Raw genomic sequence first — 16,208 nt, 5'->3', positions numbered from 1 at the left:
AGGTCTACAGAGCAGAAACTCTCCCTGACAGCTTCAGAAGCTTGCATATGCTCCAATGCTGGCTTTCTGCTTTGGCTGGTTTCTTCCCAAGCATTTGTAACAGATGATTGCAGAATTCCCAGCAGGTCCAGCTCTGCCATCCCTGCTGCTGCATGGTGCTTGAGGTGCTCAGGACAGCAGCTGTGCTGCTTGAGGGGAGCACCAACCTGGCAGGGGATGTGGAGTCCAGAGGCAGTGAAAGTAACCCCCATGGCTCTGCTGATGCTTGGGATGTTGCTGTGTGCAAGTTAGCAGTATCCTGAGGTGTCACTTTGCTCTCCAGCCTTAATTTGACTTGCTAGAAGAAGGCATTCCTCAAAAATACCTTCCTTTGAGAACAACTGTGACCTAACTCCTCTGACTGCAGCTGGGCTCTTAAAAAGCTGTGCATTGTATAAAGGCCAGATCCTGAAAGCTGATGCTGGCCCCACCTCAAACTGCACTGCTTGTGGGGTTTCTTGCAGAGGCTGTGGCATGGCATCCTCCACCCTATAACAATGAGAAATGCTGTCCTGGATTCAAGGGAGCCCTGTGTTCCACTCTTTGAGACTGTGAGATCAATCACCTTTTTGAAGCTCAGGAGCAAAGAGGAAGTCAGGAAAAACCACCAGGATGCCTGCATGGATGAATGGGGAACTCCTGGATTAATTCAAAGACAGAAAGGAAGGCTCCAGAGAATGCAAGTGCAGACAGGTAGCCTGGGAGATATACAGACAGGTTGTCTAAGCAGCCAGAAATCCCTTTGGGAAAGCTAAAGCCCTGATAGGATTAAATGTGGGCAGGGACATCTAGGACAACAAAAGCTTCTATTGTTACATTAGTGATAAAAGGAAGACCAGGGGAAATGTGGGACCTCTCTAAAAGGAAGCAGGAGGCCTGGTGACCTAGGACATAGCAAAGGCTGAGCTAGTCAGTAACTTAACTGGCAAATGTTCCAGTCACACCACCCATGTCACAGAAGGCAAAAGCAGGGACTGGGAAAATGAAGAGCTGCCAGCTGTAGAAGATCAGATTGAAGACCATCTAAAGAACTCGAAGATGTGCAAGCCCCTGGGGCCTGGTGAAAAGCATGTGCATGCCCTGAGAGAAATGGTGGATGAGGTGGCTAAGCCACTGTCTGTCATATTTGAGAGGTCATGGCAGTCTGGTGAAGTTCTGCTGATTCAAAAAAGAAGTAACATAACCTCCACTGCTAAAAAGAAAGACCTGGAGAATTACAGGGCAGTCAGTCTCACCTTGGTACTTGGCAATAGCATGAAGCAAATCCCCCTGGCAACTAGGTTGTTGCAACTAGGTTAAGGAACATGGAAAATAATGGGGTGACTGATGACAGCCAAGGCAATTTCTCTAAGGGCAAATTTGTCATGCCTGACAAATTTGGTAACCTTCTACAGCAGTGTTTACAGAGCTGGTGAATACAGAATAGAGACTGAGGTCATCTACCTGGACCTGTGCAAAGTGTTTGCACCCAGCAGCCTTGTCTCTGAAGTGAAGAGACATGGATTTATTTGATGGTCAGATCTCTCAATGGATAAGGAATTGGCAGGAAAGTTGCACTCAAAAGAGTTGTAAATGGCTCAGTCTCCAAATGGAGACTAGAGATACTCCTTAGAGGCTGCTATTTGGGCTGATGCTATTTAGCGCAGCAGTGTTTTTTGGTGACAGGGACAGTGGGATCAAGGCCACCCTCAGCGAGTTTCCTGGTGACACCAGGCTTTGCAGGGCAGGTGATATGCTGGATGGAAGAGATGCCACCCAGAGTGACCTTGGCAGGTTGGAAAGGTGGGACTGGGTGAACATCATGAAATACAACAAGAGCAAGTGAAAGTGGTTCAGGGCAATCTCAAGCACAAATACAGACTGGGTGGAGAATGGACAGAACATTCCTGAGGAGAAGGACTCAGAGATGTTGGGGGATGAGAAGATAGACACGAGCCAGGTGTGCACTTGCAACACAGAAAGGCAAACATGTCCTGGGCTGTGTCAAAAGCAGTATGGGCCGGAAGTGATTCTCCCCCTCTATTCAACTCTTGTGAAACCCCACCTGGAGCACTGCATCCAGCTCTGGGGATTCCAACATTCCTACAGAGAGTCCAGAGGATGATCCCAAAGATGATCAGAGGCATGAAGACAGGTTGAGAGAGTTTGGGCTGTTCAGGGTAGAGAAAAGAAGGGCACAGGGACACCTTATATGAGCTTTTCAGTACACATAGGGGCCCACAAGAAATCTGGAGAGATACTTTTTGTGATGGCATTTAGTGATAGAACAAGGGATAATGGCTTTAAACTGAAAGATGGTAAATTTTGATGGGATGTAAGAAAGAAATTCCTTAGTGTGAGGGTAATGAGACAGACTTGAAATTTTCCCAGAGAAGCTGTCGATGCCCTGTCTTGGGAATGATCGAGGCCAAATAGGATGGGGTCTTGAGTGGAAGATGTACTATAGGAATGTGCCCCCTCTTGATGGAGTGACAAAAATATCCTTTGTTCCCTTAAAAAGGAAATAAGCCCAGAAGTTTCTCTCCTCTATTAAGTGAAAAGACATCTCATAGGACCTGGGGGTCTTCACCTCAAACTTAAGGATAGCTAATTGGACAGGAGCCACAATTTACTAGAAAAAGAAGAGAACAAAGAAACTAACTGCTTTTGTGAGGTGTTTTACCGGCAGCAAGGACCTTTTGCACCTGGTTCAGTTTTTCCCTGCAAAGAGTTTTGTTATTTTGCCTTTTATTAAAACCTTTTTGTTTCCAACACTACCACAGAAGCCATCCTGCTGATTTTATGCCTTCTAAGGTAGCTGAGCCATCTTGGGCGTGAAATAGATCTCCAAGAGCTTATGAGACCTGGCTTGAGGAGACCCATATTTCACCATGTCCTTGCCCATAGCAAGGGGTTGGAAACAAGATGATCCTTAAGGCCCCTTTCAACACAGACCATTCTATAACTCTATGATCATGTTGGCTTTTTACTTCTTAGTCATCAACAGGGAGAAAAACACTTTCAATCACATGCCAGTCTCTACTTTCAGCTGGCGCTTTTCCAGCTCTTTCTGAGGGAAAAGAATAAATACAGTGCTGTGCTATTTTGTCTCACTGGGCTGAGTTTCAATGACAAAGTTACAAGTATTCAGGAACTTGCCCTTACAAGAAATTTCTCTTCTAAGATTACACCAGAATTCCATATGCCCCTTGAAAAAAGCAAATTCATTTCTGACAAGGCCACACTAAAAACCTGTTAATCATAAAGGAAATAGTTTGAAAATGCAGTGGAAAATAATGATTGGATTTTCCAAGGTTCTAATAATTCAAAGAGTTAATAGTTTATGATGTAGTAAATAAATTTATAACACTTAGATACCCTTAGGAGTTAGAATTTGGAAAATATATTCTTTTGGCAGAGGAATAGTAAAAGACAAATAAAGCTATGTCAGGTTTGCTAAATGAAAATCTAGAAAGAATTAACCTAAATGTACAGCTGTCTCTCAGTAGCTATTTTAGATGAAAGCATATGGATTTTTCTATTCTTTTAACCTGCTTTGTACATATTAGGGGTTCTATATTCCTTGCCCAAAGCATGAATTTTGGTGGGGTTCAGTAAGCCATATAGGGAAGCCTGACTTTTGTACTGATCCCATATATGATATAGTTTCACCCAGAAAAATATCACCTGCAAAAGTTAGGAAATTTTAAGACAGGAAAAGACCTCACCAAAGAGCAAAATCATTCAAGAGATTGTCTAGCTTAGAGAGCAAAATTTATTCCATAGTGTTTTCATTTTGGAAAATGTGTCTTGCACAACTTGGAAAAGCTCAAATTATAAATTACCACAAAACTTGAAAACTATTACATTAGAATTGCTCTCAGATTTTCAGTTTGGATGGCCTGTATTCCTATATGGGCCATCATAGAGTCAGAGACTGTAGGATTAAGGTTTCTAGAAAAAGCTGGTGGATTCTGAATATCAGTAAACCTAGATAGCTTATTGATGATGCATGGGATTAATAACAACAGTGTAAAATTTTTCCAATAGGAAAATTTTCTTCTAGGTACGTAGATTTCTCTTCTTTAAGCTCAAAAAAGAAAGATGTGGAGCGAAAAGCGAACACCTATGTAACTAGGTGTTCAATTAAAAACATTAGAACTACTTTTGATGATTGTTGAAACATCATTCTCATCTGCACATGGCTGTAACCAGTTTAGCTGCTCTTAACTGTAACTTAAAATTAATATCTTGTAAGATTTTGATTCACATGGATACTGTGAAGCTCAAGAAAGTACAATACGTGTATTGGTTATTCCAAGGAAATGAGTTTTTCTGAGCTGGGAGTGCATTCAGTCCAGCAGTGGATTTTTGAAAGCACAGCCTATGAAGACCAACATTTCTGTCCCTTTGTTGCTGTTCCTCCTTGTCTGCAAAACTCTGTTATAGCGAGGTCACCATCTGAATTCATTGTCCCTGTGCAGACAAAAGTGATGGCAGAAGACATAACTGCTACATCAAAGGCAGGCATGCTCTGCCCATGTCAATGTACTCACTGAACCGAGCACAGCTTGTGCTCAGTCCTTCAGCACCACTTTCATTTTTTTGAAAAATAACATATTGATTTTATTTTCTTCTGAGAAAAAAAATTCTGAGCACAGGAAAATTGTTACCAGAGAACAGAATGATAACTTCTGTACTTATTGAATGTAATTCTTTTTTTTCTTTTTGAAAAATAGTAGTGTCCAAAAGTTGTCAGAAGTTGGAATATTTAAATCCGCAATTGTGCAAATTAGAGCATTTTTAAGATGTTACAGTATTTTAATGCATTTTAGGCTCTCTTTTTAAAATTAATTTTGCCTTATGTATGCCATTTATCTAAGCTTTAAAAAAATTAGGCATTTTAGCATTAATTAGAATTACTTGGATATAAACTGCATAAATTCATCCTCTGCAAAGAGAAGGGTAACTTCTTTAACAGTTTTTCTCTCAAGATGTGGATCAATCAGAAAAATGGAGTCAAAGTGATCTAACAGTTGGTGATCTTTTGCAGGGATGATTTGCTTGAGTGTAAGCCAATGAAATATATTCTGAGTATTTTGTAAAGAAGACATTTATTTTGAGCCAATGAAACCATATTGTTTGGCATCACAATGTTCACCTATATCTGGTTTGAAATTTTGACTCTTTGCAGACAAGTTACAGTGTGAATTTTCACTGCATTAAGTTAATAACATTGATTTATTTATTGCTTTAAAAAATAAAAAGATTAATTTGCTTTGTGTGGCATTGCATCATTTTTTGTGGTTGCTGTTAAAAATAGATAACCAGAGGCTAATAGATGTTAATGGTCTCCTTCACTATTAAAAAAATCAATGTTTCTTGGATACAGATTATATTATTGCTTTATTTTGCTTAAAAGTGCTTGATTACTACATTCACCAATTATCCCTATCAACTCTTGAAATTTCATACCAAATTTGATAAATATTTTCTGTGCAAATTTACTTTGGACTCCAAGAAAGGTAAAACTGGACATGTTACTACTTGTCTTTCAGTAAGAGAAACAGAAAAACACTTTCTTGGTTTTTGCTTTTTTAAAATATTATTTTACATATTTCTGTGCATCTTTAAGGGCCACAGCTTTCATATCTTATTTTCAAACTTGTTAGAGAGTAGTTAGATTTTCAAATGCAAGTAATTAAAATTGTAAGCTATTGAGTTATTGATGAATACTGAGCTATTAATCAAGCTAAAAAATTCTACAATCAGGGTTCAGTGCTCTGAAGCACTGTAAAATAATAGTATTTGTGTTCAGTGATGCAAGTAGCCACAATTAAGCAGTTCGCTTGACAAATGAGATAGTTCACTTTATTTTGCACTTAATTGAATTGTACATGCCTGGTCACCATTGTCTCTTTCCCTTTAGTTTTGGTTTCTAGCCATTTAAACGTATACATTTTTTACGGAGCGAGCAATTAAGTTGTGTTGGCCATTGGCTCTTGAAACGCAGACACCAAGAGTTAAAATGCTGTGTAGGGTAAAAATCATTATTATCCCTCCAGAAAAAAGATCTTAATTTTCTTAGCAAGCAGTCTGATAATCATTTAGGACTCCGCTACTAACTTAAAACAAATGTGAAATGGAAAAAAAAACCCTAGTAAGGTCTTGATATAAAGCCACTTTTATTGAAGAGAAATATATAGACGTGGTTTCTTGGCATTTTATTTTAGTTAGCATTTCAGAAGACCAGTCTCACATTGCTGCTGTGTATCCTTTTTTTTCTGTGTTTGCAGTCTGTTTGTTATGGTTCTAAATTTGTAACATATCAGTCAGTTTTGTATGTTTGTTTGTTATGTTTATTTTTAACATGATGTGTTGTTGAAAACCTGAGTTCTGGGTTTCCTTTCAAGATCACCAAAACAGACATTTTCAATCTAGATGGGAGAAAAAATGTTAATGAAATGTAAAGATTGTCAACTGAAATAAGAAAACAGAAAGATAATTGTATTACAGTAGTAATTTTTTCCAAGTCTCATATTGAAATAAGTGATCTCTAAAACCATCCAAAGCAATATGAGGAGTTTAATTGTGAATAACCACAGAATAATGACAGGATGTGCACATAACCATCAGATATGCATTTGCAAGTAAGACTGTAGCTCACACCAGCGGACAGAGGATTACATGAGTCCCTCAGCTCCAACGTGTGCAGATCTTTTTTTTGTTTTTGACTCAGGAGTACTGTCGAATTTGAGAGAACTAAGTCAAACAGATGTGTAGTGCAGGCTCACTAGTTTGCTGATTTATGATTTTTGGGTCCCATAGACTCTCTTTTAATTCCTGCCCAAGAATTTCACATTTGTTAAAGAGGTTGTGAAGTTTTGGGTTTGTGCTTCCCAAGAAAGACCCAGAAGAGCGTCCACAGTTCTCTTTGGAAATCATTGGGAAGATCAGGAGCCCCTCCCAAGTGGTTTCCTGCTCGTGCCAACAGAAAGCACTGATGTTGCTGTTTCCCTTCCCACTGCAGGCCCTACCAGTGTGGTCACTGCTCACAGTCCTTCTCACAGCCCTCGGAGCTGAGGAACCACGTCGTGACGCACTCCAGCGACAGGCCCTTCAAGTGCGGCTACTGCGGGCGCGCCTTCGCCGGAGCCACGACGCTCAACAACCACATCCGGACACACACGGGGGAAAAGCCCTTCAAGTAAGTACTTGAAGCCAGCAGCTTTTGCCAGCTGAGACTAGAGAGGGAAATGCATTGCTGATGCTCACTAGCATCAACAGCACTCAGCAGGTGATCCCTTGAAAGCCAAGGTCAGACCATGAGGTAAAACAGCTAGTGATGCTGTTAAAATCAGAATTTATGTGGCTTTGATTTTGAGTTTCTTGAAAGCCTTTCACAATTTTCTGTTCTCTAATGATACCTTGATTATTTTAATTAGTGGCAAGCTGCTGCCAGAGAACCACAGCTGAAAATATGATCAAGACTGAGACAGCCCATGCTGTAAGAACATTAATATGATTCTTTGATGTCTATATGCTGAGGTAGATGGAGTTTCGCTTAAAAGCTAATTTGGCTCTAGTTATATATGGGGGGGAATATGCACCTTCTTTTAGTCTCAGAATCACTGAATAGAAAATGTAACTCTGTGGCATAAGTTTTGAAAGATCATAGTAATAAATTTAAAGTGTTCAGCTGTCCAAAGTATAAGAAAAAAAAGTCACCTAATAAAGATGATTTTACATTAAACAGACTTTGTTAATTTCTGAAGTTTTCAATTACTGTTATTAAAGCTAAGCACATACCTGTCTCAGAAATCTTCCAGCAGTGCTCATTTCCAGCAATAGTACAGCTGATCCTGATATTTTATCTTCTGTTGTGGAAGACTCTGCCTACTAAAGAGGAAGTGCTCTCCAAAGCAGAAGAAATCTATCCCATATTTGTGTCTTTGTCTTGGCTGAACTGACAGGCTCAGAGTATATATATGTGGTCACTGGAGCAATTCCACCTAATGTATCGATATCACTTCTTTTGGAAGCTTCCTGGATGTTCCTAGGAGGAAGGGGAATAAGTGTAGAAGAAGGTTTGTGTCTCTCCCAGTTCTCCGAGTAATGTCTGTTCTCTTTCTACTTTTCTCTGTTTGACTTTTTTTCCTACTTTTGCCAGACAGTGCTTTTGATCTGGTTAATGTAAGGGTGCTCAGCCGTGGGGCCTGTCAGAACCCCTCATAACAGCCCAACAGAGATACTGGTGAGCACACTTTGCCTCCATATAAGGCTGGAAGGAAGCACAGCCTCCATACATGTCTTTGCTGGGGGCAAGGGGGCAGAGCCAGGAACAAAATGCTGCATTATCCAGAAGAAGAATTTGCATGGCAGGAATCATGGCTAGGATATCGTGGAGACTCAGAACATCTAAATATTGACTTCTCTTGAGCCAGTCTGTTGAATGCTCAGAGCTCACAGAAAGTGAGCCAAAAATGGTGTGAGCAATCAGATTGATTTTATCTAGTTGCTGTGTAAATAGATTTTAGTAATTAATGGAAGGGGTTTCCAGGTCAAAATGGAAAATAGATTTCGTTTAATGTTAAGGTGTTACTTATGTGTAACCTTGTTGACTCCACTTAATTTTTTTCCTTAACATCCTCTTTTTGTCATGTTTCCAATAGATCTGCTATTTTGCCCCATTTAGAGTCATTATTTTTCCCCTTTGGTATACTAATTTTTTACCCTTTTCAAAAATGGACTTGATTACAGCATAATTTCATTTGTGAAAGAGCTTAATGTATGTAATACAACTAACAAGAGGTCTGGGATTTGTTTTTTGTTTTGCTTTGTTTCGGTTAGGTTTTTTGGGGTTTTTTTTGGGTTTTTGAATTTTTTGATTTTTTTGTTTGTTTGTTTGTTTGTTATGTTTTGCCCTGCTCAAGTGGAAGCATTTCAGTATTCCAGGATGTATCTGACTGTTCCTTAAGTTGAAGGACAGAGCAACAAAAAAAAAGTGTATATACTGGTTCTTTATGATGTATGGCATAATTTCAACTGTGCAAGGTGTTTCTTTAGTTTCTTCCTCAAGTACAAGAAACAGTAGCACCATTTTCTCTCTGGAAGGCTTGTTGAAGTATTTTCACTAAGCTGACTAGTATCTTCGTGTGAAACTGGAACTGGAGCTGCAGGTTTTCCCATCCTTGCTAGTCAGATAAGAGGACACATGAATCTTGATCCTGCAAGCTGTTCAAAAGGGCAGATTTGTCTTTCATGCAGGACTACTTGCATTTGAGAGAGGAGGGGCAGAAAATTATCCAGAAATCAATCTATTATCTCTGCTGGAGAAAAAAGAAAGAGCTGCAACTCATCTTGATGTCTCATAACTGTTTGGATCCTCCTTTGGAAAAGGGTTGCACAAGATCTGGTATTAAGAAAGTTTAGAAAAAGGCCCTCAACAAATTCTATTAAGCAAGAACCATAAATAGAACAAACAAAGTATCTGTCTCTTGATCATGCAATTTAGGTTTAAAATGTTTGTTTAAGAATAATTTTCAGTATACACTTACACACAAAACCAAAAAAAAAAGACAGAAAGGCCAACTGAGACAGTGTTTTTGTACCTCAGAGAAGTTTGTATTTGTGGTGATGTACACACTTCTTTTAACTAATATTTTTAATATTAGAAAGAATTGCCATGCATGGATAGTGATAATTTACTTAAATTCTAGCTAAGTTATTTTAAAATAACAGGTATAATTTTGAAGGTGCTTCTGCTGTGAATGCAATCTCATGATTTCTAATGCAATAGGGCGGCTGTTTTCATATGTGGTTATAGACAAATTACACTCAGCATGGATTAAATCAGCGATGTTAAACGCTAAGTATGTTTGTATGCATATTATTTATAGAAGCTGGTTTTAAAAATGGTGAACACTGGTGACAGTATTCTAAAAAATATTTTAGATTAATTGTTTTGTGAGAGGATGTTTGGGATTGGTTAAAAAGCTTTTTCTGTGAGAGGCCATTTTCTTTGTAGGTCCTAGGTAACTTTGGATGTATGGTGGAAGACTTTTCTATTTTCTTTTCATTAAGATAACAATGCTAAGTGAGTTTATCTGTAGTCAAAGCTTTAGCTGAATTTGACTTTTCATGTCATCACAAGCTATCAAGCCAGCCTCACCACTGTAAAGTCTTTGTGTATTCTTATCTTACTGAAGTCTCCACTACGGCTGCTAGTCTGGGAACAAAGATCCTAAGTAAAATAAAATGCAGGAGAAAAAGGAAAATTATTTGTCACCTCTCTTAATTTTTTCTCACCCCCTCCCTATTTTCATTTGCCTACAGAATCAGGCTTATTCAAAGACCTAATATTTAGGAGTCAACGCAAAATAATTAAGAGGAAATATTCTTTCAGCCTCCAACAGCTCACATATTTTTCATTGTTACTTACTGAAATGCAAAACTGGTCAGCATTGATTTTAGGTTGAATATGTATGTTGTACCTGCAGTGATATCTCAGAGTTGTCAGGAGGGATTTTCTTTGGTTGATAGTTTTTCTTGGATTTTTGATACCCTTCCAAAGGAGTTTAAAAATGTACTTGTTGAATGAAATCTTAAAATGTTTATCTGAGAGTATCAAATTAATGTCTTTTTCTCTAAAATAGGCCCTCAGCATTTTTCCACCCAAAGCCTTTCACAGAGGTTGGCAAAATGTGCAAATTAAACCAGTCCTCACTGTCAATATTTTGAAAGCACTGTGAAGCAAACAAGCAGACCAGTAACAATGAGGGCTATCTAAACAAAATCAGAAACCTCAGTACTGTAGAAATATCCCAAGACTATTGGTGCGCTTTGTGAACTTAAGAACAATTCTGTTTACCACCTCCACCCAAGCAAATCATACCAGGAAACCCTGTAGCAGAGTGAAGCCTTGAGGATGAGGAGGTTGAATGCTTTAGGACATTGTTCCTTACAATTACAGTGTACACAGACATTGTAAAAGAAGGAAACATGGATCCAGTTTTCACTGATGGTATCTAATTATTTGAGGACTTTGGAATTGCTTTGGACCTATATGCACCTGGGGCTGTTTAAATTCCATTCAAATGCCACCAGATGCCCCTAAATGGAAATTAAATTGTATCTCAGTTGATAAGTGTCATTATTGCCAATACCTGTATCTACAGTGCAGGCTTAGTCAAAATTTGGCGTGTCTATCATTCAGGCTTGGGCTCAGTCCCACAGTGGCTTGGTGTGTGGTCACATGAGCTATGGAGTCTTTTTCCTTTCTGACAATTTTGTCTACTGTTCAACTTTCCAACACAACATCAAACACATCTGGGTTACATATAGGAACATGCACACAAAAAATCACCAATGTCATGGACAGAGCTTATAGGAGTGGTTATTCTACTATGATGGGCTGGGAAAGAATGGTTAGTAGAGGGAGAGACTGCATAGAGTACATCAAATTCCAGAAGAAAAATATTCCTGCTCTTCTTCCCATTCCTACCTACTGTGAGACAGTAATGCTGACTGCTGTGACACTATTATCTTCACCTTTTCTATCAGTTTATATCCAGCAACAACTTCTCTGGACCACATTGAAAAGAGGAATCAGGAGCCTAATACACATCTCTGCCCATAAGCCAGGTACTTATATATCCAAAACTATGGTCCTGAAAGCACTACCCACATGATTTGGAAGTATCTAGAAAATCCCAGGCACCTTGGGTAATAGCTGAAGGTTATCCAGGTACAAGAGAAAGACAGGACAATTAAGTGCCTTGTCAGAGGCTTTATTCCGACTTTTGCCCAAGGGCTGTGTAAATGCAGACATCACCAGCAGTTTGACCAGCAGCAACACTTGGCACCCACAGCCTTCCTATTCATAAAGGGTAGGTGCTTGTATCAAGAGATTTATCCCCTTTCTGTTCTCTCTTTAGCATCCCTCTTTCCTGTGCTTGATGTTAGTGTATCAGCCTGTAGCTGGGAAGGTAGAGCACTCCTACAACAGAGGAATCTTGTGGAAAAGGATGGGAAGTTGTATTTTAAAGAACTGTGGTAAACCTTGCTCTGCACTTTCACTAACAATGCAAGGTGCTGAGTGAATGCCTGCCCAATTCCAGCCTCCCAGACAAGGCCCAGGAAGGATAAGGAGGCCTGCCACAGCAAATGGTTTTGGTGGGTAACACTGTCTTTTGATCACTCTATAGCCTTTATCTAAGTCACTAATGCTGCCTAGGCATCCTGTTGGCCTGTATTTCCTTTATTTGGTAAGGCTCTTAAAATCAGGGCTTGCCACACCTGATTTTATAGGTTATATTGCAACTGTATCACTTACAGCTTACTTAGGCAAGGATCCAACCCTCCTATTACTCATCAAGCAAAGTACTTGTCTTTGTGGACATCAAAATAACCAAACTATCAAGTTCAAGTAGACAGTAATATCTCATACAGACTAAGTTAACCCCCCAGCCTCAAAATTGATTATAATGCCTCTGTGATAGATATATATGTATGTATATAAAAATAATACAATAATTTGCAAGTTTGTCAGGCAATGAAAGGTAGTATATTTTGACACACTAATCCAGTAAGTAATCAGTTTTCTAATAAACAATCAGCAGTGCACTAATGTGTCATCAGCACTTCAGGAGCTCTGGAGAGTGGATGATCTGCACATAGACGTTAATGAATACCTCAAAAATCATTAAGTAATCAATACTTCTGAGTTATTTTCATTGAGCTGATAGGTCTGATACATTAAAGCTGACATTTTACATTTGTCAAGATCACAGTGCAGTTTTTAACAGTGGCATAGGATGCTAAAAATATTCCATGAAAGACAATCAAGGAAATACAACTTAAAAGTGTTGACATTTTAGATTGGTACAGTAACCTGGATGAATGACTCTGTAATGTCTGTGCTAAATAGTCCTGAAGCAGAAATTTATCACCAAAAATTATTAATGTGAAGAATATCCACAGTTATACATGCGTGTAAATATCTTCTTTTTTTAATAAGCAGATCACTGACAGTTCACTTTCTATCATTCACATTGGTGAAGAGAGAAAGATTAAAATGAATTAGCTGAGTCCATTGTTTTTCTCACTTCTCCTTTGAAGATGAACAATTCATTGGAGTGATACTTTTATGAAAATCTTTTTTGGAGATAAGACATCACATGGTACCATTAAACTGAAGATGGCTTTTGGAGCAAGCATCATACAAAAAGGATCTGCTCCATACATGTTTGTGACTCATCAAACCCTTCTCTAATGTTCAGAATGCAAATCAAGAAGGCAGCATTTGGGAGATTAAATACAGTAGTGTGTCTTTAAGAGCAGGGATAAGGGATTAATTCCAAGGCAACCATAGCCACTATTCTATCCTCTGCAAAATTCAATGGCTTTGTTCATTCATTCATGCAGTATTTTTCTTGCAGATTATGGTTCTCTAAGAGAGAACTGGGTAGAAAGGGAAACAATATAAAAGCGAAGCAACACTGATGGCTGTTATGAGTTCTTGCTCAACCCACAGATTTCTCAAATAGTGTGGATGCTTGCAGATAATTAAGTAACCACTATCTCTATGTGCCTTTTAAAAATGAATCCTACTACATGGTCAGATAAACAAAGAGTTTTCTCTTGTTCTAGGACTGAATGATTACTGCTTTGTGATTTCTCATCCTCCAATAGGCAATTGTGGATTTTAAAAAAGCAAAAGGTGAAATTCTATTTGTCATCAATTTCTCTTAGGGGATACAGAGCAGAAAACTGCAGACAAGCTGCCTCTTTGATGGCTCACTCCTAAAAATCTCTTTTTGTTCTTTATCTATTTGAACTGACAGTGATCAGAGCTACAGCAGGACAGGCCTCTCTGGAGAAATCACCTTCCCCCTGTCTATTGACAGATTCCTCTGTTCTGAATCAGACAGGCCTTGTCCCATCATAGGCATCAAGGCCTTGGAAGTAGCCACCAATTAAACCTCTTGAGCCAGTAAAATCTGAAGCCACTTTTGAGTGTCTGTTCTGATTAGGCAGGATGAGACAAAGCCCATCACCCCCCCCCAGAGCAGCTCCCTGGTCTCAATTTTCTCTCTTGCCTTCACCAGGTGCGAGAGGTGTGAGAGGAGCTTCACACAAGCCACCCAGCTGAGTCGACACCAGAGGATGCCCAATGAGTGCAAGCCAATAACAGAGAGCACAGAATCAATTGAAGTGGATTAACTGATTGACTGGTTGGAATTAAACTGCAAGGAAAGTCATGATTAAATGTCACGGACACTTAAGCAAAACCAAAGATTTCCTCTGAGCAACTTTCAATCAGTCCCAGAAAACCAAAAGCAGTAATAAAATAAGTAAGATGTTAAGAGATATTGATCCTGGCATGGAAGTGAGACCAGGAAAGAGATTATTTATTTATGACTAGGGATGAGTCTTATTTCAATTGACAAGTTACTTGGGACTGTTAACATTTCAAGTCCCTTCATGTATTGCTTTAATTCTAAAAGCCTTTATAATTGTTATTTAATGCCAAAGTGAGGAGTCTCAAGGGTTCTTCTGCTCATAGTTATGACTGAGAATGCACATGGACTTGTTTATTGTTGCACCTTTTTTTGTAGCATGACTCAAAGGACCCAGATGTAATCTGTACATTTAGCTGGGCTGGGCTAAGTTGATCTTGACATGGCTGTAATAGAAATTGCTGTGTGGGATGGAGAGTGATCACAAGCTATACCTGGGTCAGTGTCAGCCACCTCAGACCAAAGGGCATTCCATTTCCATAGTCTCATGCCTCACACTGTGTGCACTTTTTCATGCAACTAGTTTGCATTGGCATTGCCATAGATATTCTGGGAAAGAAAAAAAACCAAAAACAAAACGAAAAAATAGTAAAAAAAATGGAATGTTGTATATCTGCAAATATACATTATACAAAGAAACAAGTAGGAAAACTGTGTTAAACTAATAGAGCTTTCAAATTCAGTCTAATAGCTATGAAAGACAGAGGTGGCAAAAAGTATTTCAAACACTAAATATTCCAGTCCATGTGTAAATAATATTACAAGGAGCAGAAAACCGAGAAGATACTTTTGGTTTGGGTAACTGATTTAATGTTATGTTGATTTCTAGGAAAACCAATCAGAAATCCAAACTATAGTCCATTTCAGTCTGTTATCTGGATCAAATTGGAAATGCTCCTGTATTAGATGAAGCTTTCAGTACAGTTGGGCTGAGCTTCAAAACAAAAGATAAATCTGAATAGAGATACTTCATCAATTTCTTGGAGGCTTCATGGCATTCACTTCATAGAAATTTGCCTGGTACCGTGAATGAAGGAAAGCCAAAATATTCCCAACATAAATGTAAAAAGCTCAGATGTCATTACATTGGGTTGATTTAACAATTTCCATATTGGCTTTTTTCCATGCTTTTATCCATGATGTATTTCAGATTTCACGATTTTGTCTAATCAAATTATGTTTTCACTTTTAGAAACCAGCGGCGTTTGTTTATATATTGATTGTTTCCATGCTAGAGCAGTAGGTTGACAAAAATGTTAAAAAAAAGGAAAAAAAAAACCCAGAAAAAAAACCTAAAAGAAAAAAAAAGAAAAATAAAAAAGAAAATAAATTAAAAGAAAAGAAACAAAATCACAACCACCAAGAAGCAAAACCTAAACAGTCTGAGATCATGCTTTATAGTAAGGTAATACTGCAAAATACAGTTGTGGAGAATATGGGGATTAAAACAGATTAATTCAGTTTTGCACCAAAACTGAAGCGCTGAGTAGCTCATAAGGGCTCAGTTGATTATATTAAATATTTTAAACACATTTATGGGGATGATTTTAAATATGTAGAGAATAAAGTATCCAGTTCTGTAAAGGGCTAGACAGAATCAGCTACAAATTTGACACCAGGTTCAGACCATTTATGAATTCTGCAAAGAGCTCAAGCAGAAAAAGAGCTTACAGTAAAATTCAAATGCATTTAAAAGGAGTTTAAAAGCTAAGACATCCATACTGCATGGTGTTCATTTATTATATTGTAAAAACTACACTGCAGAATCTGGAGTTTCCAAAGCTTTGCAGGGAATTACTTCAGGAGTATTTGTGTTTGGCCATTGAAATGTAAAAAACATGGTGGGGGGAAAAAGATTTTTTTTATCATTGTTCTAGCAAATACCAGATT

The 16,208-nt window shown here is 38.5% G+C and overlaps 1 protein-coding gene across 1 annotated transcript in view; it reads left to right on the top strand.

Annotated features, from left to right (window-relative positions):
* The window catches only part of PRDM6 (PR/SET domain 6), a 74,898-nt gene extending 60,657 nt beyond the window's left edge, over window positions 1–14,241 (top strand). Inside the window, exons 6-7 of the mRNA XM_036403685.1 lie at window positions 7,049–7,225; window positions 14,127–14,241. Of these exons, the coding sequence (XP_036259578.1) occupies window positions 7,049–7,225; window positions 14,127–14,241 (292 nt within the window). The remainder of the gene's footprint in view (window positions 1–7,048; window positions 7,226–14,126) is intronic.
* The last annotated feature ends 1,967 nt before the right edge of the window (window positions 14,242–16,208 follow it).

The sequence above is a fragment of the Molothrus ater genome, chromosome Z (assembly GCF_012460135.2).
Source record: "Molothrus ater isolate BHLD 08-10-18 breed brown headed cowbird chromosome Z, BPBGC_Mater_1.1, whole genome shotgun sequence".
Classification (NCBI taxonomy): domain Eukaryota; kingdom Metazoa; phylum Chordata; class Aves; order Passeriformes; family Icteridae; genus Molothrus; species Molothrus ater.
Note: the sequence above shows the minus strand (reverse complement) of the source record. Positions and strands in the feature narration are given on the sequence as shown.